Genomic DNA, 25,881 nt, shown 5'->3' with positions numbered 1-25,881 from the left:
TGAAAAAGGGATGCTATCAGAAATTGGATGTGAGGAGCTTCAGAAGTACCAGCAGAAATTTTTTGGGTCCATCACTGGTGAATGTGTTTATTTTATTGGGGAATTAAATTATAATTTGAGAAAGTTTTAAGAAGTAACAGTCAACATTTATTGTCATTTTAAAATGTATTACTCATTATATACTACATCACTGACAAACATGCTGCATTCTTCACAGTGGGCATTTATTACACACGTTATAATAAGGACTTAAACTGTAAAGGATCACATATCAAAAATAATGCTTCATATCTCTGCAAACTTTTTCAGCTGAGATTGCAGAGCATTTTACAAGGAAATGTTTCACAGCCACATGAAAGGTGTGTTTACATGACCTCGTTTCATAAAACACTGAAACTCGAAGTGATTTCTTTTTGCATAATCATGAACTAATTAGAATGAAAGCCTGATATTTTCCTCATCAACGACCATGAGACAAGTTAGCAGCTTCCTCAACCTACATTTAGCAACCTTTAAAATCCTCAGGTCACTGGAAGAATTACTATCAGGCTGACAATTCCTGTACAGACCAGGATCCTTGCAGGCTGTGTGTCTCTGGGTCCTGGGCATCTCCCCATTTAAACACAGTCTGGCTGAGCAGTGAGACCAGAATGCAAGACAGTAAAGTACTACTTGAAAAATCAAGGAAAATAGACATTTTTTTCCTGTACTTTTATTCATTCTTGTCCTTGCAGTTACCAACTCTATTTAAGATTAAGGTTAGAACTCTACAGGGATTTGTACACCCGAGACTGAGAAACTAATGGTTTTGAAAGCAAAGTAATACTTAATAGTCCATTACAGCTTAAAAGACTTCTCTGTCACACAGATAATTGTACTCCAAGCACCCAGCACCCAAGAGTTCTACAGGAATGCATCGGCAGGCTGCCCAGGGCTGGTGCCAAGGTACAAAGCAGCCAAGGTATGTACATGTGGACAGATACTTCATCCTAAATCTTACCCAAGGATGAAGAAGAATTACTCTTATAAAAGTGTAAGACAACTAGGTTATCCATAGCAGTGTCTTCTGAATGCCCAGAAGAAACAACGAGTTTCCCCCTTTCTTATTTTTATTGTCACTATTGTGACCTCAGCATTGAATGATTTTTTTTGTCAATTAATGCACAGCTGATGCTGCCAATACAAAATGCCCTTCCAAAGGTCATGACAAATCAAGAGATTTTGTTATTGTTTAATTAAACCAAAATTGAAAATACAAGCTGAAGAAAGCATGTTCAATATGTACTTAAATGACAGAAAACATTAATTGTGATCAATATTATTACAAGTAATGCCAGCTCCATTACAAAACTGATGGCATTAAATACTACTTAAAAATTGGGTTAATAATCTGCAAAAGAGTTCAAAGAAGAACTCCGTGGTTTAAAGGTATAGTGCTCTTATCATCTGGAAACACCTGGATTTAAGTCAAAACTGGATATGAATTTGGTAATCTGTCAATCCATTTCCCAGTTCCTAGTCATTTGTTCATATCACAAAGCCAGCAGGCAGGAGTGTGTGATGGGCAGTCCCTACTCAGAAGTGACTCAGGCCTGGAACAGGAAGGGTTTTGATGTCTGAATTGAAAAGCTTCTGCACAACAGTATCAAAAGTTTACAGCAAAATTACTCATGTGTGCCTGGCACTCTCAGCTGAACTCTGTAAGCATTTCATACTTGCCCTTGGGAAAAAAAACAACAGTCCTTGGCACAGCAACTCAAACCATCCCAGAGGGGATGGTTTAAAATGCCTAGGGACAATGTCATGCTCTATGCTGCTCTCTTATTTTCTCTCTGGATTGATACATCTGACATTATATTCTACACCCCACCTGGCAGAGGAGCTTACTCAACATGTTTTTCTCACTTGCAGGGTAGTATATTTTCCAGGCTGTAATAGAGAAGGATACATAGAAATTGTGTTTTAAAGTAAAAGAATAGGTCCCCTCACATACTTTTTTTTTTTTTTTTTTTTTGAGAAACATGTATAAGCTACATCTTCAAGACAGAATGCAAGAGGAGGCAAGACTCTGGCTTTTAGGTGCATTTGATACTTCAGAGCCTTGCCTATTTTGCTAAGTTCTGGAGAGGATCAAGATTTGAGATGCAAGCTTGTGATTAACCTTTCCTCTTCTCTGTCTTGAGCTCTCTCCTTCCTCACTATGCAGCCTTTCTGGCTTGTCATTTTGTATTCAATTCCCTAGCCTTAAATAAATTCCCATCACGGGGATCTGGATTTCCTTTCAGGCACTGGGTCACCACATATCAGGTGTTGCAGCAAGTACCTCGTAAGTGCCCACATCAGCTATGATGGGGAATGCATTGCTTTTCCCTTCACAGAGAGAGCATCTCATCAGCTATTTCCTACTCATCATGATTGTGCATGACACTTCCTTTCCCATTTGAAATCACTTAAAATGTCTGTTCTGTGTTTTTCATGAAAAATATTAACTACCATTTAGACTCCATCCTCCAAATGGCTTCAGTGAAGGAGAATTAAACCTGCATTAAATATTTCTGGAATTTCATATGAGATGGATAGGAGGATAGACAGCAAGTTTTTTCAATGTGGTTGCCTGTTCTTTATTATCTGAGGTCAAAAGAATAATATAACACAGACTAACTAAAGTTTTATGAACTGTATGGCTGCCAAGGACAGTGGACTGAAAACTGCACTGGAGACAGACATTTCTGTGGCCTTTATCAATCTGTGGCTTAGATACATGTTATAAATTAACAGTAAGCTAAAATTCTCCAAGACAGCTTTCCTGAAAAAAATGCACATATGAACTGTTAACAAAATAAGCAAAAGTTTCTTTGTATACAGTCATAACTCACTCTACCTAAAAGCATTATTTTATAGTGACCTATTTGACAACCAACAACATTCCAGCATTTGAGAAAAAGAATTAAGCTATGCTGGTACAAAGTCTAAAAAAGAGACTCTCCTCAACATATTTCCAACAGCAGGTATAATTGCCTGGAAAGAAGGCTTAAAATAGTAGTATCTGTAGACCCTTTACTACAGTGGAACAAATGGTACCATTTAACACAAAATGCAACTAGCACTTAGCATTAGGTATCAATCATGACTTGTATATTTTAGGACTTCTTGTTTTGATCACGAAAAACCCTACTTTTCTGAAGAAGGTATCTCTTTCTACTTTGGTTTCCTGGAAAAATGGACTTTATGGGTTCATATTGTCTGTCTGTTCACCATTTCCCTCTGTTGAAGGGGGATCTTTTTGCTAGATAGTTTTAGGAATCTATTGCTAGATAGTTTTCAAGTAAATTTAGCCAAGACACAGGTATCTTAAGGATAAATACATTGCCCCTGCATCAGATAATGTTACACCCTGAGCTCAGCAGGCACTTGTCTGGCCTGCACAAGCCAATCTGGTTTGCAGAGACAACTTGACAAAAAAACAAATAAAATAAAGTAAGCCTTTTACAAGCCACTGAGAGAAAAGTTTTAGGAAGCAATGAGAGTGAATACCAGGTTGAGAGATGAACACAGTGCTCAGGGTCACACAGCACTAGACCAAACCCAAAAGCTCAACTTCTCTCCCAGTTCATATTGGGATCCATACATTCAGTAGAAACAGGGGCTTGATATGGAGTTGCAGGATGTCCCACTAATGCTTTGTCCACTCAACAGTGCAGGGCACTTCCTCATCATTCCATGTCCTCTTCTATCCATGTACAGGACTGCTCTGTCCAACTTTCCTATGTAACTCTCTGCTATGGATTCATCCCAATCAGCCAAAAAGCCCCACACCCCTTTATACCCTAGACTGCTCAAAGATTTGGTTTCAAACTCCAGGCTACTGCTATTTCAATCAAGTGAAAACATAGTTGTATATATGTATTTATCTGCTATAGATTGTCACTAGTGGGAGGTGCCAGACACGAATGGTATTCAATTAAGATGAAATTTCACTACTTGGTTTCCAGTGAAAACACATGTAAGGGAATCAAGAAGTAACGCTTTATGCACAACACCAGCTTGCCTATGCCCAAATGCACCCAAGAAACAAAAATATGATGTGTTGATATGTTTTACTACACCAGAGTGAAGAACCAGGTAAACAATGACAAATTATTTGTTATGTTTGTAATTAACTTAACTGGCAATGTTGGATAGGTTGATTCATATGCTTAACTATAGAGAAACCTGCACTTACTAAAAGGAAGGAGGTCTATACAGACAGGAGATGTATAGAGTTTGATCGTGACAAAAATGCTCAAAAATGTTGTAAAAGAAGAAAAAAAAGTGTGTCTAAAAGTACTGAAAATACTGCTTGTGTTACAAACCACTCTGAGTCACATCTATTTGTTTATGAAAAAAAATATTGATAGGTTTGCAGTATGAATTAAAACAAGAAACCAAGTTCTCCAGTTTAGAGACCATTTTTTACTCATTTTCATTTTACTCATGTTCAGCTGCAAAATCTTTACAACTGAAAATAAAAATTAGTTGTAAATAAGACAAAACAGTTTCAAACATGAACTGATTTTTATGACCCTCATCATGAAACAGAAATTATGGAGATCAATGATAATGCCAATTGTTTATTTTTTCTTTTCATTATTTATTTTTATTCCATATACACAACCTTTTCCAAGGAAGAATAAAAGTATCAGATAGCAAATACAAAAAAACCTCTCAGGTTTTATACAGCAGTAGAGTAGGTTGAATTTTATGCATAATAATTATGATGATGATGATATCTCATAAATCTATCAAATTCGTTCATATAGAATTTATCTGCTGGTAGCTGAAGCTAAAATGGATATATGCAATGGTTAATGACGTGGATTGAACCCTTAGCAAGAAATACAAAATATATTAAATGTAAGCAAGATGAGCAAGACAGTCCTAGATTTCATTTCTTTCATGCCAACTGTCAAACTAAAGATATTATGAAAAGTTATTAATTTTAACAAGGTCTGATGAAATCTGAGAAAAACAGATTTGGATTCCTGTTTACATTTGTGGAGTTATAAGGACAGAGGTGCCCTTTCCTGTCACTGGAAGTTTGAGTCTAGTTTCTGTCAGTTAGACGGTTTATGAAGGAGGAGTATCTGCTGGAAACAAGCAAAATAGTCAAGACTAATTGCTGGGCTTCAGTCATTTTTAGGGTTAGATAGGGGAATATATGAATGGTGAGGCAGCAGCTTATAACAGGAACACGAAGAGGGACTGTATGTTAAATGGTGAGGTTTTGAAAAAGTGCTTTCCAGCATTAAAGAACTCGTGAAATGTAACACAAAATGGTTTGAAAACATTTCATCTTAAATCTCAGTAACATTCAGACATTTCCGAACTGAAAATGCAGTGAACAAAGGTGTTCCTGTGTCTTACAAGAGACATGTCCAGTTAAAAATGCACTACATGAAGTTTCGGGAAAAAGTAAGGAAAAGTGGGCCTATTTACTCATGTGAAAAGTTACTAGTTTCCTGAGATAGTTATACCCTTGAGATTACAGACAGCGCAATCAGTGATTGCCCTTATGATTCCAAATTAAACACTTGTTTTTTGGATTTATTTATTTATTTATTTAATGGAAGAATTGCATTAAATATATAAATACATAAGTTTAAGAAATCAGTTCAAGCAATAAATCTACAGCTTTCCTTTTTTTGAGAATTCTGAAATGTTTAGAGATGATTGATCAAGATGGTGACAATGTTCTCAAAGAAGGAAAGGGGGATGAATTCCTGAATTTGTGACCGCATGTGCTATGACACACTGCATGTGCCACACAGAGCCTTGAATAAGAACTCTGCTGTCTGGGTGAAAAGTAGAAGGAAGAAGTCCTGTATGCCATGAAGTGGCAAGGCAAGGATGTATGAAGGTGGAAAGTGTTGCTATTAGCAAAAGGGAATTTGCTTGGAGGATTTGCTCAAGATGGGAGATGTCCAATGGGAGACATCATATTTAGCATGAAATAAGGTGCTCAACTAGGACAGAAAGATGAAGAGGACATGGGTAGATCTGCGTGTCTTTGGCATGAAGAACACTGAAGCTGCGCGTAGCAGTGAGCTCACCAAAAGGTGACTACAGGAATGGGGAAAAGAATAAACTGATAAAATGTGACAGGAGGGTGGGGTTCAGTTCAAGGTGAAGATACCTAAACATCTGTCTACATAGAGGTGTAAGTCAGGTATCTGTGCCCTCTAATTGTCAAAATAGAGCTGACATTCACAGTCAATGAAGTTTAAAGGCAACTCGGCTCACCCTAAATAAACATCCATACTTTGCAGTCAAGTTGGTGGGTGTAGAGGAGATAAAAAGACAGATGACAGATGAATGCTAGGTGAAATCAAAGCTTTATTTATAGTTTTAAGCCTACTTGGATTTGAAAACTAAGGAGAAAGGAGGTTGACATAAAAAGGAAGGCATGGGTTAAGAGTGATGGAGACTACTGGCTGGGATGGATTGGTAATGAAATTATGTGAAATTTGTAGTAATGAAGTAAGTGAAATTTGACGTATCTGATCCCAGGAAATTTCAACAGCTCTTTAATCCCCAAATTGGATAAAGAAGTAAATGTTCACTTTTTCCCAGAATGGAAATTTCCATAAAATGAATTAAAGAATTTGAAAAATTTAATTACTACATTCCTTAACCAAAAATGAACTTTCTAAAACCTCAGATATTTCATGTCATTAAGGCTGAACTGACTTTCAATATTAAACTAAATTCTTTACTGCCTTATGGGACTTGTCATTCTTTTCCATATTCTCTTCCAATGAACAGACTCTGTTAGTAGACCACTTGCATAATATACCTGTAATCAGGCAAATCCTGTGAGTCTGCTATGTAATATCACTTTACATGAAATGTAGCAACCAGTGAATCTAGCTCAGAAACAAAGGGGACAGAACTGTAACTTCCATAGTACACTACAGATAAAAATAGGTTGACCCATTTTGATGGGGAAAAAGCAAAAAGGAATAATTTAAAAGAAGCATTCCAATTCAGAAATCCCAAATACTTCATTCACATTTCCAGGAGAGAAAACACAATTATTTTTAATAAATGTAAGATTTTCTGGAGGAAAATAAAAATTCTAGTCTTAGTGAAGAACTGCCAGCTATTTCTGCTTAACGCTATTATGAAACTCAGATTGGCACCATATAAACAGAGAGTAAGAGGCAATTCTTGCTTCAAAGACCTGCCATCTAAGTAGATCTGACAGAGCAAAAGGCAGAGTAATTTGCTGAAATTCACACAGTAGTTACATGATAGAGAAAGAAGTAAGTATCAGCCCTTAAAACCTCCTGACCTACAAAGGGGTTTAGAGCAGTGGGTATCATTAAAGGAAAACAGAAGGAGTCCCGAGCACAGATGCAAAGAAAGCTTGACTTGGTAGAGCTTGTCAATCTCTTGGCAAAGGCATGTGAAAATTTTTCAAGAGGAGGGATGTGCTGGAAGGTTGGTTCACATTTTGCAAAGAGAAATGAGCAAGCACTGGGGTTTGCAGATAGAAGCCAGAGAAAATGAAGAAATTGAATTTGGCAAAGGAGTATTAAAGAGCTGAAAATGGAAGATTTTCATGCCTGGAGTGGAGGGGGCCCTCAGTATCATTAGCCCAGAACATCAGGACTCAAATATTGTGCACTGTGTGAACGTTGTCTGGTGTGGAAACTTCATGCTGGTGGCAAAATGAAGAAGGAGCCGTAACCATTCCATGATTCTATGATTTGGCAGGATTTGCACTGAAAGGAGAACATGAAAGTTGGGTTCTTCAGAATGAAAGCCCGATAGTAGAGTCTGATAGGTGATAAGGACATCATAATGTATCTCAGAGAATCAATGCAACTTTCAGATGTGACAAAATGAATGTCAATGAAAACAAGTTATGCAGATAGTGATAAAGCAGCAAGGTAAGGATCATTTCTTATCTAAACACTCATGTCTGTCTAAAATTCTGTTTCTCTGAGCAGAATGTGCCAGAATATATCATAAAGTGTAACAGTAGATGTTTGGCACAAAAAACATCTACCAAGCCATAACTGAGGCATGTGTGAAATTAATCCTCGATCTGACATTAAATCTAAACAAGAATTCCAAATCCCCATGTGCTAATAACAAAGTTCCTGGTTTTGGACCTCAGTGGCAAGGTACAGGCAAATCAGTGATTTTTAAGAACCTTTTCTTCTACAGGTATTGAATTAAAAAAAAAAAGCCCACATTCTTGAACAACCAAAGAATCTTACGAAAAGAGAGGATGTTGCAAGAAGAATCTCTAAGAACAGAAAATCTCTCCCTAAAGTCTTTTATGCTTCAAGTACTTTGCATTAATGAGCTGAGCAAGAACAACCCTTACAAGAACAACATGACCCAGCATACTATAGTAATTTGATAATCCGGTAGTCAAATAACTACAAAATAATACTGTTTCTTTAACAGCATTTTCATTTTAAATTGTTTCAGATACTTTTTTGTTGGCTGGGGTTTTTTTAATATCCCAGTGCTTGTGGTGATCTCAGTATATATACAGCTAACAGGAAAAAAAAAGCAACACATTTACTCCAAGTAAGTCTGCGATATGTTGCTCCATAGATACTGGTAGATTTTTCTTCTGCCTTTGCCACTAGTATTTCTCAAGGAGCAGGCAAAGATAGAGGTTCATATAAGTAATGTGAGAGATTTAGAATGCAAAACTCCTATGCCCTTGTTTTGTTTCAGTAGCACACTTCTGTTGTATTCACTGTAGAATTTACTCTGGGAGCCTGTGTTGTCAGTGCTAGAATAAGCATCACAAAATCATTCAGACATGTAATTTCTGATGTCAGAATAGAACATCAGAATTATTGCTGAAATAAGGAAGGGATTTTTGGAATATCGCAATCTTTCAAAATAAAGCCATTTAAAAAAAAATCCCAGGAACATTCTTTACCAAAACACTGACCCTGCATTTCATACAGCCAGCAATTCCTCAGTGACCTCTTTATCAACCCAAACCGGCACTGAGTTTTCTTTCTGCTAATAGTATTTACATTAACCAAATGAATGTATCTCGGAAAACTTAAAATAAATCAGATGCAGGACATGAAAACCTATTAACACATTTAAAATAATTTTAAATTGTTTGCATTAATGCACATAGCATGCATGCATTTAATCCTCTGTATCTCACAACAATAAAATAAGTAGCAGTCTTTAGAAATCACCACTTTTTAACTGGCTAATTGAACTGACACTGCACTATAAAACAATAGGAAAAGCCTCCTCAGAAAAACATCTATTACAACGCATTTCTACTTCGCCTTTATTACATCATTTTGATTACTGAAACTTTACCAGAGGAAAAACAGAAATTAGACTGAATGCATATAAGATAGTTTGATATGATCTGTATTGTATCGTATCTCTGAATATGTCAATATAGTCATCGCTCCTGCACAACAGCTACAGCTCCTTTAAGCATCCTCAACAGTATTCATGCTGTTAAATTTTAAACCATTAACAATGCAGTACCCCCCAAATCCAGCCTTGAACTCTGACAGACACTGATCTCTTTTCTCCCTCCCACACCCTGTTTTATCAGACACTATTTTGTTTAAATTGGCTACTAAATAGCATAGCACTGTACCTTTAAATACAAATCAAACAATATTCATATTCCCACGGTGCTGCTAGTTTCCCTTATGCATTGAATCGCCTGTAGATTAAAAGCTCAGAATCTGAAAAGGGATTCTGTTCTGCAGACCAAAGTTCTCTGTAGGAGATGAGGGAGAGGGTCAGTCCCGGAGTCACACACACAACAGGCAGAAAACACACTTGTGATCCTCAGCTTTGGATAGCATCAGAAAGGGGAATAAAAAGCAGAAACACATGGCACACTGAGAACTGGTATCACTTATGGCTTCTAACCAAAGCAGCAATTAAACACCTTTCATCATTCCCCTAAATGCCTGATTTTTGTAAGAACTGAGAGAGACACACACACACAAAGGCAAATCCCCTCTGAACAGCAACGAAAACTTAATAACCTACCATTTTCTTTGCACTCTTCTGGAGGTTTAGCCTTTTTCGCAAGTCGTGGATCCAGCCATGATGTTGTCTTTGTGTTATGGCTGAAAAGAAAAGAGATCACTCTGAGCAGACACATACTGAAAGGAATCAAGTTTATTCCTTAAGAAAAAAGGGTTAGTCCAACAAAATTGCAATCGATACACTTAATTTGCTTACTGGTTCTAAGTAGCCCTGAAGGAGGTGTAAGAGTAATTGTGCAAGGCAGCTGTAAATTTGGCAACCTCAGCTCCCTGTCCTCAAAGAAGCTATTTTTATTAAAATCAACTAGAATGTTGCCAAGTTAACCTCATTGAAAATGCAGAACTCATCCAGAGCAAAAGGAATTTATTACAAATACAGTGTTCTCCCGTTGAACGAGTGCAGGCGACAGGATTCTGTACCATTCTCACAGTTTTCAGATAGAATTATTTTCATCTTAAACCTGTCCTTTTCATAAATACAGGTTTGTTATTTCTCACCAGCAGCACTGGCAAGGCACAGCAAAAGTGATGCAAATTACAGCATGCTCCTGCAAAGTCTACATTTCCAGACAGAGTGATTAATGATACTTTGTTTAACAAACCTTTATCTCCCCATATATAATCCTTCTATCGAGGTAAAATAGATATGCACGAGCTGAATGAATCATGTGGCTCCTTTCTGTACTCAGAATAGATCTTTGAGGAATCAGCCATCAAATAGCGTTGAACTGGCACAAACTGTTTTCTAGGAGAATATTTTGCCAAATGAATTGATACTTTGCACAGTTTATGAGACTTACACCCAGATCTTTTCAATGTACACCTTTCCCATAAGCATTTGAATTTGGAGCCAATTATTTTAGCGATATTAAGAAAGGAAGACTATAAACCAGCAAAGGATGTGATCATTACTCCTTTATTTTTTGAGATGCTTTTCCTACAATACCATCATTCAGAGACACTTCTAATCCATGTTTTATTTATCTGATACATCTAGGAGGATGCTTGTTCCATAGAGTACTGAATTATTTAGTTTATTATTAATTTGCTGTGTCATTTCTAAGTGTACTTAAGACTTTTCTTAAAGGCATTGATATAAGGTGAACAAAACCAGAGGACCTGGCATAAAATGGATTAGTATGGAATTGGTAATTGATGAGTTACTGATTAACAGTGATTCATGTGGTCCAAACACCACTGATTCCCCTAATGAAAAAGAAATGCCTAGATCAAGTTCCTTCTTCCACCTTGAGACCCTGTTTAGTCCATGGCAGATAACTTTTCCTCTGCCTTGATTTCTCTCTTTCTCTAAAAACAGTGATACTAGCTATTTCTCAGGATTATTGTCACCATGTTAAAGCACCCTCCACATTTATGGGAGAAAAAGGTAGATGAGAATTATGTGCAGATAAAGCGGTAACCAGAATGAAAAGTAAGGCATTTAAATTCCTATTTTAAACATGCCTTTAGTCTGGAACACCAGTCACAATAGGTGAAAAGGATGAACAAAACCTTCCCTTGCTTTGACACCAGAACTGTATTTGCAGAGTATGAGAATGATAAGCCAAAGGTAAGGTAATTTGAAACAATGCCAGCAGCCCATGCTTCATAGCAAATGTAACTAAGGCACTTTCTCTGAAGCCTGTGGTCTCTTGTAGGGTGTATTCTTATACCACAGCTTTAAATTAAACTAGGGGAGGTAGCGGCAACAATGCCACTGCAGCAGTGTGGAGCTCAGCATGGGCTCATCACCCTGGTGTCTACCAAGCTACTTGGGTGCAGTCAGCAGCACACGCTGAGCTGCACACTGCCACGGGTGCCCCATTAGCAGTGCCAGAGCTCACAGCAAGCTTGGACATACCTGTTGGAGCTGCAGTCGCATCTCTGGAGCTTGGGCATGTCTGTACAACAGTGAATCTCCAGCTATTAATTCTGAATGGTTTTAGGGACCCCCACTGGTTGCAGGGACTATGCCAGATTCACAGTTTCCTACAGCTTTAGAAGAGTATTATATATATGACTACTATTAGTAATGTTTGCTGTGTATAAAGCAAATCTCAAAGCAGTTTACAAAGGAAATAAAAATCATCACTCTTGTTTTTAAGCTGGGAAAATGGAGTCACAGAGTCATCAAGTGACTGCCCACAGCCACCAAACAAGCCAGTGGCAGAGTCAGTCCCAGAAGCCAGCTCTGCTGCATGTCAGCTGGCAAGTGTTTTCCTCACTAGTCGACCATCAGAAAGAGACCAATTCACCAGCCCTGAAAACACCCCTATGACATTCTAGTGTAGACCTGAGAAATGCGTTTTCAGGCATCTGTAAAGACAGGTGCCAAGATGAAAACAAGCCCACTTCAGTATTAATGTTTAAAAACATGAATTAGCTGAATTACAGCCTCCAAGGCTTTTGTTAAAACTAAGAACAACAAGCAAACAGTTACGCTTCCCTTCAGCACAAACTGGGCTTCCATAAACCCAAAGGACTGATGTCTTCCAGTTTTGTGCATTGTGCCCATTCTAAACAAAAGCATAAACAAATTAAAAAATCAGCAGCTTTTCCAACAGAAGAGTGATCCTTCAGTCTGCAGTAAAATTTCAGAGAATGAAGACGTTACATCATCTAGATCAGCTCTTACAGCACTCAATCTCCTCTTCTACTTACTGTCTCTCAAACACATCCAGCTACTTAGGTGAAGCAAAACTCATCTGTGAGAACTTTTACCTATAACAAACAACCAAAGAAAAAAAGTATCTTTTGAAAATTACCCATTTCCTCCTTACCCATCTCCATGCTTGCTCCCTTGCCCTGCCTCTCCACTTTATCATCTATACTAAACACGCAATGCTACCTCTTGCAATGGGACTTTAAGTGCTTCTAGACAAGTGCTTCAGTGGGTAAAAAAACCATCTTTTCTTGCTCTGAAGACAGACCCTACTTGAAAGAAGACAGAGTTGAACCCACCTGTCTTCTAACACCTATGCAGTGCCATCAATGTCCTATTTAGTGTTACATCCTGCTGATTGCTTGGATCATCTTAGCAACTAGGTGCGCAACACACAAACACTTCTACAAGGACAGACATGACTTCTTGTGCTGCTCTCAGTATAAGAGGGAAATAAGTAGCCCTGGACTACAGCATAGTGGTTTTTTATACACATCTACTTCTGTTCTATGCAGGGGGTTTATTCGGCAGGGTACTCTTCCAGCCTCCCCTGTGCCAGCTTTCAAGTTGTGGATTTTGAAGTGCTGATGCTTTTGCCACAGTGGATGCCATGCTAGCACTATGGAGTGTTGTTCAGAGTAACCTCTTGCTACTTGTCTCCTACCAAGGACTACAACTGGGGTTAGCCAACCACAGAAACAAATGAGGTTCAGATTCTTCCCCACACAGGCAGGATATGTTGGGAATGAGAGGATGAGCAAAAACACAGTGATGCTGGCTTGCTGAATGTCCCAGAACAGGCTGCAGGGACGCCTCAGGAAAGACACCACCTCCACTGCACCCCAGGGCTCTGCCTATTCCCTCTTCAGCTCTGCAATGGGCTATAATCTATAAAAGCTAAAGAGAAGCAATATTTATTTTCTAAACAGTTCTTAATACCATTTAAAAGAAGCCTTGATTGATAGGACAGTTTTAACTATGGGAAAGAAGACAGAAGGAACATTAAAATGGCCAAATTAAAACCAATGGCAGAAGTAATGTTAACACGTGAGCTCTGCATGTTGATGCTTTCAAAGCACTAAAAACCTTGCAAAATGTGCAGTGTATAACCTGCCTTACCACTTGGTCTAATCACAAGTGTGCATTTGGGAAGTCTTATAGACAAAACAGGAGGAAAAGGGGCTGAGGATTTATAGATCAGTTATGAATGAACTGCAGATGAACAGCAGTGTCAGTTGTGGAATAAATGCACAAACAGTTGTCACGGGCTGAATGAGAGTGAAGTGATGCAACAAAAGCATCCTGTGAGAAATACAGCTGTGGCTCCACCAGCATTTTCCACTGGCCACTGCTTCAATACTCAGCAATAACCATACCTGATGATTAAAGGACAGGTTTAGGAAGTCCAACCTTACACAATTTCAATGATCTTTACTACTAGCTAGGATGATTTAGCTAAGTGACAAGTGCTGGCAAATCAACTATGCATATCTTAGAATCTGTCTTAAAATCAAGAGCAAATTCCTAATTTTGGAAACTTTGCAAGCAGTCAACAAAAGCAGTCAACAAAGAATTCCTTTGGTTTTGCTTCAGGCAGGTAGAGCATGGGAATAGCATGACATTTTTAAATTAACCCTAATTTGTCACCTGCTATACAAAATAGAAACCGCTTATAGACCTGAAATGTATCGCCAATTTGAAAGGTAATTAAAAAAATAGTCACTCGGTAAAGCAGTGGAGTTTAGTATTATAGCCAAAAGTCAATAAAATAATTATTGCTGTGCTAGCTTAAATATTCCCTCTTTGCCAACCATTTGCACACAGCAAAAAGAGTTTATTATGATCAGAGTCCTCCAATATCAGTTATATACAACTTTATACATATGCAGAAAAAAATATTCTTCAGCTGCTCTAAACAGTGTGAAAGAAAGCTCAGAATACTTCCCAAACACCCTGACTCAACCTCCTGTTCCTCAGATTTTCTCTGTAGTTGTGTTCTTAAGACTTCACAGAGACTGTTTATGCCCCAGTTTTCCATTATCACTGGAGCTAGATACGAGGAGCAGAGCCTCTCCAAGAATCTCACTGGATTCTCTTCCACAACCTCAGAAAGCAAAAAAACATTAGGAGTGTGGCTTTTCTTATTTAACAATGTATTCAGTTTTTTTTTCTTCCTAATTAGTTTTTAGACAGTATATTATTTTACTTAAGATTTTAGTGCAATGGATTTGTGTTATCAATCTGTCAGTTTAAAGCACTTTGACAGATAAAGTTCCTTGTACTAACAAAGTCCTCAGACAATCTCTCGAAACGCTTTTGAAGGAAATACAGAACGTAGTTACTGACAGTAATGGCCTTAATGCCTTTTGAAAACACTACAAACCTATTCTAAATTGTGACTCTTGCAAGGTATGTAATTTGCACATTATTGTGAAAGGCATTTTGAAATGGGTATTTACTAATGTGCTGCTGCAGTGTATTTGGGGACAGCACATATGGATTTGTTTGGGGTTTTTTTGTGAGTATCTTAGATTCAAGATGGTTCTCAATATAACAGCTTGAGCAAAGAAGAGTGTACGACACAGAGAAAACCAAAGTGCACTGTAGGCCATCTGACTTCTAAAATGCTTACTCCTACCTCCTCTTTGCATGCCTAAGATCTGTAGATTGGCAGAGCTTTTCAGACAGCACAACAATGATTTTCAAGTACTCTGTGTGTAGGGGGACAGTGACTGTAAAACAGCATTAAAATGGCAATTTTGCAATTCATTTGGGGTACTACCCAGACTTCTTGCACACACGTAGGGACAGGTAAAAAAAGGAGTCGTCCTCTGGCAATGGTTTGAAGGCAGCAGCTATGACTGCTACTGTGTGTTGAATTTCATACTGTCAGTCTGTTAGATGTGCTTGGAGTATGTGGTCCTTAAGAGACACAGGTTTGGAGGTGCCTATCCTGTGAAACCCGAGATGGCCTTGGGCAGTAGATAAGCACTTAAGTACTCAGTCGATACAGTGGTGGTGCCTCTAGGCATCTGCAGTAGCAGAATATGCTTATGTAAGATTTTTTGGGGAATACATAAATGCCTAAAGTCTCCTTCTGTATATTCTATTTAGATCACTCTCTTTCTTTGACTCTGGCAGTTAATTTCTGACGAAGAACAGGCTTCATCTCATGCAACTTCAGCTGCCCAGAAATTACACAGTTAATTGTGTAGGATTATTGTCTATTGAAGGGAGAGGCATCTACACAGAATAATTTATCTTACCTATGTTCCAGTGGGACTGGGGACCTAACCATGTGCTGCTGATAGTGACACAGTAGCTGCTATGGCATCTCCCAAATGGCCACTGGCTGCCACTCCAAGAAGGGGGCTGGTTTTGACAGGTTCTGTGTCACATCTGCCATGCTCATGGAGACGTCTCGGGCTATTTGTATGCCTCTAGAGTAGTGCTTTGGCTCAGATTAGGAGGTCGCTTTTCAAGTGAATCTCTCAGTTATCTTCATTTACACACTGAGCATTCTCCTAGCTTGTAAGCTTCTTTCACCTGAATTTAAACCAGAGGCTGCACAGCTAGAGCTCAATTAATGCACTACAAACCATTTACTGGCATGCAGCCCATGGTAGCTGAAAAGACCTAGTAGCTGTGTATGCTGGGTCATCAGCACCAAGTGTCCCACTCTGCAGACTACTGATAGGGACATGGTTTAGATCAGTAGGAATTCAGAATGTTTTTAACTCAACTTTGGTTTCATGGACTGAGTTAAGGGGCTCAGGGGTTGGACATAATTAAGTACACTCCCAGAGATTAACTTTTTAGTTTTAGCTGAAAGGGATCCTGTTCATGTACTCTGAAATGTGAACGAAACTACAGCTCATGAAGACAGACAGATTTGCTTCAAAGGTGTATTCTTGACACAGATAACATACTATTGCAGACATACTCTTGGATATGAAAGGGTGTCTTTACTGGTAGAAGCATCTATATTTAGGCAAATTAATTCTGCCCTCATCTTTGGCTTGGATGAACCAGCTTCTGGAGGTAATTATCTCTCTCCATTGACCACAGAAAGAGTCTTAGAGACTGGTTTATACTAGATGGCTAATGCTATATGGCAAGATAGCTAAGCTGAATCTTCCAGCTCCATAAATAGAAAGGAGAAAAATTATACCACTACAAACACCAGATTATAGGTGTTGGAAGAGGAATTCTGCAGAGCAGAGCAACAGAGGAAAAGAAAGAAATAAGAAAGTGAGGAAAGACAACAGGAGTTGAGCTGGCAGTTTGATATGGATGTCAGCATAGATAAAAACAGCAAGTGAGAGCAAGGGACAGGACACCAGTAGCGCAGACTGAAAATGTCTTCATAACATCAAAAGACAGGAGAAGAAAGAAAAATCAGCATTCCCCAAATTCATTCCAGTTCTACCATCTCCACATTCTCAATTAATGTGACATGAGGCAAGGAAGTGGTCTCAGGAGAAAGAAACCAAGAGAAATCTTTTCTGTTGCCTGTCCCAGTGTATGTCACATTGAAGTCCAAAGAGCATTGAAGATCTGATCATTGTTATGCTGACCAAAACTGACAAATTCAATACAACATATAAGCAAGAATAAAGAACTGCAGACATCTACAATCATATTCACAAGACTCCTGATGATTCAGAGTTGTCCAAACACTAAAGTCATACTGGCACAAGATGGCTTGTTTCCCAAAGAACAAACCCACCAGAAGTAAATATTAAAACAGTATGTGCAAAAAAATATCCTTCATCTTAATTGATACTTAATTAAAGTAGCAGAAATAACTACGCAACCAAAACATGGCAATATTCAATATTAAGCACTGATACACTGAGAACGTAATACTCACAAAAGTGCCAAGCTAGCTTCTAAGAGATTGGGTAATTACTGCATGATATGGAAGCAATCTTGAGCAGGTAGGAGGGTGTACTTCCACCTCAGTACTTCTAGTACCTTCTAGTGTAAAAGATACAACTTATCAAATGTAATGGTGCAGCCAGGACTAATTAATATATCCTGCTTTCTGATGGTGAACTGATGGAGCAACCAGGAATAGCTAAATATATCATGACTCTTTAGGTAAGCAAGATATTAGGATAAACATCTTATTCCTGCAGTCAAAAGACTTTCTTACATTAAAAACTACTATGAAGAAATACTGACCCCACTGAAGTCAGTAGCAATATTCCTAGAAACAAACTAGGTCAGGATTTTACTTTTCCAATGTACTTCTTTTCAGGTAACATCTAAAATAGCACCAGCTGTATTCAAAAACTTAATGCCTGTTTTTTACTGTGAAGAGAAGAGTCCTTGGCAGAGGACTATTTTATAGCTGTTTTGTAGTCTTTTATGGTGCCCTCGTAAAAAAAGATGCTTTAACAACTAGAAAAGATACTGCAAAAGGTCCAAAAAGCAATCTCGACTTGGCTGCTTGGAGAAGTAGATGTTGAAGTAGGAAGAGACTGAATATAAGATGTATTATAAAGTGGTTTGTTAAACCTCATGTGGTCAAATTGTCCTAAAAATCATCACTACAAGTCAAAGATGATCCTTTAAAGATGTATTAAAGAGATGTGAGTTTATTCTAGACTTCTCTCGACTAACAAAACAATTTTTAATGTAGTATAAGCAAATGAAACTGTATGTGCTTTTGAACAGTATAGAATTAAATAGCTTTAGTTATGGGCTACGTTATATCCTTGAGACTATTCTTCAAGGCTTAGTTGTAGCTCAGCTTGACAAACTGTAGCTCTTTCCAGTTTAATGTCTTATTCTCCCTGCACACCTTCCAGAAAGCTCTGCTGCTTACAGGTGAATAGAGGGCTGGAGAGGCAAAATCAATTCTGCCTCTTATAAATAAGTATCATAATCTGTAAACAACTCTATGGGACAGTCTATAATATAATGGTATCTGATGGAGTTGAAGAGTTGGGCAAGGGCTGCATTTAATGCTGACTGCACATGATTAACAGATGAACTGAGAACCTTGGTCTTTTTGTTTTCCCTTCAACACTGTACCGGACCAACACAGGAAACATTGATTGCCTGAGATCCAACGCAGCCAGTATCTGCTGACTTTATGAGGACAACATGATGCTCATGTTTCTAGTATGTGGTTTAAGAGTAGCTGGCAAGATGACGTCTGAAGGTTATGGCGAATTTCAGCCCTTCCTTACCCCTGGGAGAGGGAAAAACTAAAACTCAGTGATGGGTACAATTATTTTAAGCACGCCAAAATAGGTCACACTCATCAGCTGTATTTAAAGTAGGAAAGAAGGAGAACTGGAGGTTTCTTTAGAGTTATTCCAGTTAATATATAGCGTTTTAATTACTGAATGTTCTCATTTGTGTATGTTCTCAATGAAATAGAATATAAGAGATTGACTCCTGTGTGTCGTGTGTGCCTCTATCTGAAAATTTGAATTCCTATGTAAGGGAGGCTGGAAACAGCCCAAGAAATGTGCTTAAGTAGCTCTTCCTGAAAAACAGTGGTATTATGCAGTAAGAAGGGATACTCTTCCTGTTCTGTCTGTGAATGCTAATATAGGTAAACATAAGGTCATGCACCTATGTCAAAAACGGGAAAGAAAGGAATAAACAGACCAAGCCATGGTCTAAAATATAACCATCCTCTGAACCATGCAGTGAATCTAATATATGATTTTTTATTTTTGTTTAGTCCTTGAGGTAGAGGAAACTCCTTCCAGTGTGCTTTGCAAAATGTTAACTGGGCCATTAACGATTAACAAATAAATAATACTGTCTACAGACAGTTATCTTTCTTCTTATGAAGTCACTCCCTCTCTCACTGTAAATCTGCCACCTTACCTCTGATGGCAGTTTTGATAAATGAGCTCACATGCAAAATTTTAGAGGTTAGTCTGAGGTGAATGAATGTAAATGCCATCAGGAAATCTAAGACCTCTGGGATATACCTGTGACAACCTGGAACTTGAGATCGCTTATTGCTTGAAGTCCTTAGGGTTTAAAGGCGCAATTAATATGAACCTCAAATAAAGCAATAAAAGCTGCTGCCTAGTATGACTTTTTTCCACCCATTGTGATGTACACTTTAAAAATATTTGGTTTTCATCTATTATTTAATAATCTAGTACAATCTATACTACTGTTCAGGGAGATGTTGTTAGACAAATAGGGTTTTGTTGTCTTTTTATCTTTCCGTTTTTTTGTGAAAGCAAATGGAGTCTCTTCATGCCATTAACCAAAGTGACTTGTAAACAAAGAGGCAATTTAACAGCATCCCCACAGCATTACATTCCTACTTAACCCTGTGAAGACTGTGCAATGTGAAAACTCAAATGATCAAAGTTTTTCCTTTGCTAGGATTCTAGTAAATAATCTGGTATTTTTACACAAGTGTAATTGCACTTTTTTGTAATTACATTATTTAATAATATAATCCCAAAGGCAAGTAGCCCTTAGAGCAGTCTTCCTGTCCAGTCTGCACCTCTGATTGATTTCTCTGCTTTACATAACATTCATTTAGGGGAAGTGAATGATGAGCACTGCCAGAACAGAAGTGTAAACCAGAGCATTCCCAGGAAAGGAAGTAAGCTGTAACATTCACTGTATTTGTTACAAAATATACATTTTTTTCCTATGAAACTGTCTGCTGCAGTGTTTACCACTGCTGTAGCTTGGTGCGTTAGTTCCTACCCGTAGTTTTGTCGCCCACCCCCCAAATGTATCACAAGCTTTTGTTACTACAAGTAAAATAAAAGTGCCACATAATTCAGTCTGCTCTCTGTGACAGCATTCAATATGTCCAGAAAAATTAAATTTGAGAGTGAGGTAAGAAGGAAACAAGGGTTTGAGCTTGCCCTGAGGTTATGCTAGTTCTTCTCTACTTGCTTGGACAAAGCTACTATAATTACTCCTTTCCAAATAAGCGTATTTTTGCTCTTTTCAACAAAGACACTTATGTTTTAATAGTTACTGTTCTTTTCAGCTTTGTATATGCCAGAAGCTATAGTTGGTCATGCCAGTATTCATGCAAAATCATGTGCACAAACTTTATACCTATCATTTGTTTACATTTCATGTGATAGTCATAAAATTTTACATGAAATAAGGGACTTAAAGCAGAAGTGACACCACTAAATGTTATTTTTACCTACTAATAATCAGAATAATGGCAATTCCAAATTGTTTGAGGCAGTTCCTTAAGGCAAACATAAATGCTAGTGCTATCTCTGTAGTAGTGTTCTACTGATGAAGATACTGTTGGAGGTTTTTCGTTTCTCTTTTTTTTTTTTTTTTGTGGAACATAAGGTCATATGAACTCACTTATTTTCTGTGTTCTTATTCTAGTAATGTGCGTTGATGTCAGCACTCAGAGAAGAAAAAACTTTCATATCCAGTTGTTCTATGAGTTGGCTAAGTAGCAACAGTAGCAGCAGGTATGTATAGCCTACTAACAGGTAAAAGTTTCTACACATTATTAACTCCCCTTATTGTCCACTCATTTATTTTATTATTTATAAATGTAGCATAGCCTCCCGCTACCATTCACTAGCTACTTTTTAGCCTATCTTTCTTTCCTTAAATTGGCAAAAATCTCATCCCTCTTCACCTCTCTCCACATAAGGAAGTATCCAGCAATTGTGCTACTATCCCATAAGCAGCAGAGTGACAGGAAAAACTTGCTTCCAACAGAAGAAACAACAGCATTAATTGCTGCCATCAAAGCGCTACGCAGTACAGTTACCAGTCTTAAAAAACAGCACGTTTCAATGTAAGTCAATAATGCAGGGATTGCCACCAGCTCTCAGGAACCTTGACAGCCAGAACATCCCTGCTGTTTTAATGAGGAGTGCAATGCTCCATTTCACCATACAAACCATTTCCCCACCCAGTTAAATACGATACAGCTACTAGAAAGAGAAGAAATAAGACTCACTCAATAAAGTAGACTTCCCCCTTTTCTGTATAAGCCATTTCCCAGTTATCAGGCAGTGGGCCCAAGTCATCATTCTCTTCAGGTTTAGTCTGCTTTGTTACATCCATATCCTCCTTTGTTTCTTCAGGCTGAGTATATCCTGGTGCAGGACAAGGTTGGGTGGAAGATATCTCACCTGAGACACCTGTACTCTTCTCTTCATGTTCACTTGATTCTACAAGAGAAGAAAAATTACAGTTTTGAATATCCAAGTTAATGGTGGAGAATTTATTGGGTGCAAGTCTCCAAGGAATACACAATGAACTGCAAGTCTTGAAATAAAGAGAAGTTCTATTTGGTTTACACAAGGGTCCGTCTGATGATGCATTTTATCTGGAACACAATAAAAGAAAATAAAGCAATAAGCCCAAACTGAAACAAGAAACTAATAAAGGTCTAAGAAACAAACCAAAGAGTTCTGGCTCATTCTGTCCCAGGAGTCCTTCCAGACCAGCAATAAGCACTGAGCAGAAAGCAGCTTCATATCCAGCAGTGCTACTGTCTTGTGTCTTAACTTTTAAAACTATACACACATAAAGCAACTACCCTGCTGTTTTACTACAGACAAACAATCCTTTTCAATTAAAAAAGTATATACACTAATTGCTTTACCTATATCCATAAATCAAAGTTATCAATATGACATCCATAAACTCCAAGCAATATATTAACTGTATAGAAAGTGGCTGCATAGAAAGTGACTGATGGAATCTGTGGGAAGATTGGTTTCCCACAGCCAATGCCAAATGCTTCCTATACCCAATGTGGTTGTGTCTCACTGTGACAAGAATGTATTCAGGAAGGAGTGATCCATTCCTCTGTTTTTTTTCAGTACTTGATCTTCCACTTTTAACTGATTTTACTTTGCATAAAGTCAGAAATTTTAAAGATGTTGTCCAGCAGTATCTCCTCCACTACTAGCTCCCAAAGTCCAGTCCACATCCTTTTAGTTAAGCAAGTGCAGCAGAACTTCGTGACACTCATTAGAACAACTGCTGAACACAAACATTAAGACAAACTCATAAAGATACCTCAAAACGATCAGCTAAATGTGGATTGGGTGTGCAATACTAGAAGTTTCAATGATGTGCCTTATCCACATTGCTGAACACTAACCTCCACACTTAAGAGTCTACATGTTCATCTGCATGAATGAGTATCATATAGCAGGGCTTCCATGCACAGAACTATTAATGAAGGTGGAGAAAACACAACCTTTTCTTGACTACTACTAGCTCAAACAGAGGATAGTTGAGTGAACTTGTCTTACTAAAGAAAGAGATTCCTTTATCTGTGGAGATGAAAAAAATTTAGTTGATCAGTCTACTAAGGATGTGTTTGTAAGCTGTGTTTTATTATATGGTGTATTTAAGGAATTATTTCTTTTGAAAATTGTTGCAGGAACCTGTTCCTCAGTGGACAACAGAAGGTCTCATCCTTGGATCCTTTTTTGATGTTGCACTTAAATGAAGCTTGATCTCACTGAAAAAGTAGTCAGACCCCTACTTTTGGCCAAATGAACTGTAACAAAAATAAATGCAAATTGTAATACATTGACCAAATCTCTACTGACTAAGATGGGATTGTAGTCAGATGGCTGAAATGACCCTGCATGTCAAGTTAGGTAAACCTAATTCAGTCCTGCTTAGTCTAGTTTCTCAGTTTCTAGATATATCGTTAAAATGGGTGGAGATGAATCTGAGACCTAGTGAGCATGGCTTTGTATTAGGTTACGTGAAGGCTAGTAACATAAAGTCACCAACAGATACAAATCATAGGGACATCAGAGGAGAACTGAGAACAAACTGTGAACTTTCACACTAGTATTTAAACAAAATGATACATATTTGGTGTAGTAGAAACACGACTGAGACTACTGTAGCTTGTTCATAAAGATAGTAAGGAATTAAGGATGTATTGTTCTGTATCATCAAAAATACATATACAGTTGCTCTGAGTAATACTATACGGACTATATTGAAGTCTCTGAATAATTATAGAAATGAAAATAGAAAACATGTTTTTAAAAGACATCAACAATGTAATCTACAAAAAAGTTCCAAGATTACAATTCCTTAAATGAACTGTATTATTGCATCCGGAGCATGGAACTACGCAGATACTTTTGTGAAACACGTAGGAGGTGGAAGACAGCTTGGGTGAAATTGATCTAATTTGTGATGCTTAGGACAGCAAGAATAAAGAGCAAAAAAATTAACAACAACGTCCTTTAAACCTCCAGATTTTAACAGACTCACAGAATTAATAAATACGATGTTATGGCAAGCAAGGGTAAAGGAAAAGGACTTCGGGAGAACTGGCAAAGATTAAATAAACAATACGAAGAATGCAAGCACAAATTTTTCTAATGAAAAAGAAAAATAGTATAAGTAGAGACCATTTTTATTAAGCCACGACTTTTCAATGGTCTACTGTGTGAGACAGAACTGTAAAAAAGGTGAGACCTAGATTAAATTGTTAAGGATGAAGACAGAAAAACAAATGGGCATCTAACAGCAAAACACAAGAGTCGGTCTAGGGGCATTAGAGGTGACAAAAAAACTTTCTGTAAGTATAATAATAATAATAATTAATAATAATTATAACAACAACAAGAATAAGAATAATAATACCAAAAGCAGACTCATTCTCCTATGTGGAAAGGAAGGAAAACTAATAGTATGTGACGCATAAAAAACCCAAGGCACTCTTCTTGCCTCAGTCATTACTGCAGAAAGATTACTTGTGATTAAATGACTGATGTAATTAATGTCAGTAATAGGGCTAAAGAACATGGAGAAGAGTGGGCAGAGAACAGGTCAGGTAAAATTTAGATGAAGCAGCCATTCTCAACTGGCAGAGCCTGATGAAATGAAACCTAGGCTACTGAGGGAACCAATGAAGGAGACTCGTATCTGGTAATGGTCACACCTTTGAGACTTCATGGAGAAAAGAAACTTTGAAAGGACAGACACAGCCCTGGTTTCAGCAAAGTATATCTGATTCACGTTTTTAGATAGTTTTATATTCTTAATATCAGAGCACCCTTTGAAATAATTTGATAATTTGCTCAATTAGGCTGTTACATCATTTTGAAATAAAAAAAGAGGAGGAAGAACACATGAAATTGTATCTTCATATCTTTCTATTTTTTTAATCCCTAGAAGCATGTTGGGATCAGTAATCAAACAACCTACATGTAAACTCTTCAAAAGTGATAAATAATTGTCAAGATTTTTTAGGAAGAAATTGTGCAAAACTAATCTTATTTCTTTTCATGACAGAGTAACAGGTGCTGCTCCTTGGGGAGAAATGGTAGATACAGCTTTCATGATCTTAAAGAAAGACTTCTGACACTGACACATACAGCCTTTTCAAATAGTGTGAAAAAAAAATTAGATGCAGTGTTGAACAGGGTGATGGTCTATAGCTCTACAGCCATATGCAGCTAATGCTGCTCAATCTTAACTAAAACTACGTTGTACTACAATCATTCTATGCTGTTTGGAAATGTAAATCTGTCTGTGGGAAGAAATGAATTAGCAAGAGACACAAATGTAAGTTTTGCTTAGTTGCATCCCATGGTAGGTCAGCAGGATCCCAAGGGACCTAAAGTCCCCTCCTGCTTGTCTACCACTCCCAAATCCCTGCCCTTCCTCACCTTAGTTTTCCAAAATATGTGGCATCTGTGTGGTGAAAAATGCCACAATCAGCTGTAAAAATACAAGATGAGGAATAAACACCTAGGCAGAATTCCTAGTGAAAATACTATGGAGGTATGGAGACATGTGAGGGATTGAGGGATGTCTAACCACTATATCAATAATGATACTATCGTAAAAGAAAAACAAGCATTGTAATAGGCAGGAAGATTAAGCATATGCAATACAGGTCCTTCCACCCTCAGGTGGAATCAGGAGTACTGTGCCCAGTCTTGAGAATTTCACGTCAAAGAAGATGGGAAACAGAAAAGACAAAAAAAAAACAACAACAAGATTAGAAATACAGAAAGACTGAAAATGAAGTTGTGTTAGTCTTGAGGAGAAAAGACTGATAGATAGGAGAAACATTTAGGAATACATAAAATTTTCCTGCAAAGCAGTGCGGATGTATGGTCTCCACTTCCCCTGAGAACAGGACAGTGCAATTGCTGGTAAATTCTTTGGGGGTTTTATTCTTATCTCTGTAGA

General features: G+C 37.8%; 1 protein-coding gene across 1 annotated transcript in view; it reads right to left on the bottom strand.

Annotated features, from left to right (window-relative positions):
* Positions 1-25,881, bottom strand: part of LOC104403710 (membrane-associated guanylate kinase, WW and PDZ domain-containing protein 2-like) — a 245,447-nt gene that overhangs the window by 96,368 nt on the left and 123,198 nt on the right. Inside the window, exons 5-6 of the mRNA XM_010011947.1 lie at positions 21,653-21,866; positions 10,048-10,127 (exon numbers count right to left, since the gene is read on the bottom strand). Of these exons, the coding sequence (XP_010010249.1) occupies positions 10,048-10,127; positions 21,653-21,866 (294 nt within the window). The remainder of the gene's footprint in view (positions 1-10,047; positions 10,128-21,652; positions 21,867-25,881) is intronic.

Source organism: Nestor notabilis, unplaced genomic scaffold (genome assembly GCF_000696875.1).
Source record: "Nestor notabilis isolate BGI_N333 unplaced genomic scaffold, ASM69687v1 scaffold2493, whole genome shotgun sequence".
NCBI classification, from domain to species: domain Eukaryota; kingdom Metazoa; phylum Chordata; class Aves; order Psittaciformes; family Psittacidae; genus Nestor; species Nestor notabilis.
The sequence above is the reverse complement of the archived record's forward strand: the minus strand, read 5'-3'. Positions and strand labels throughout refer to the sequence as shown.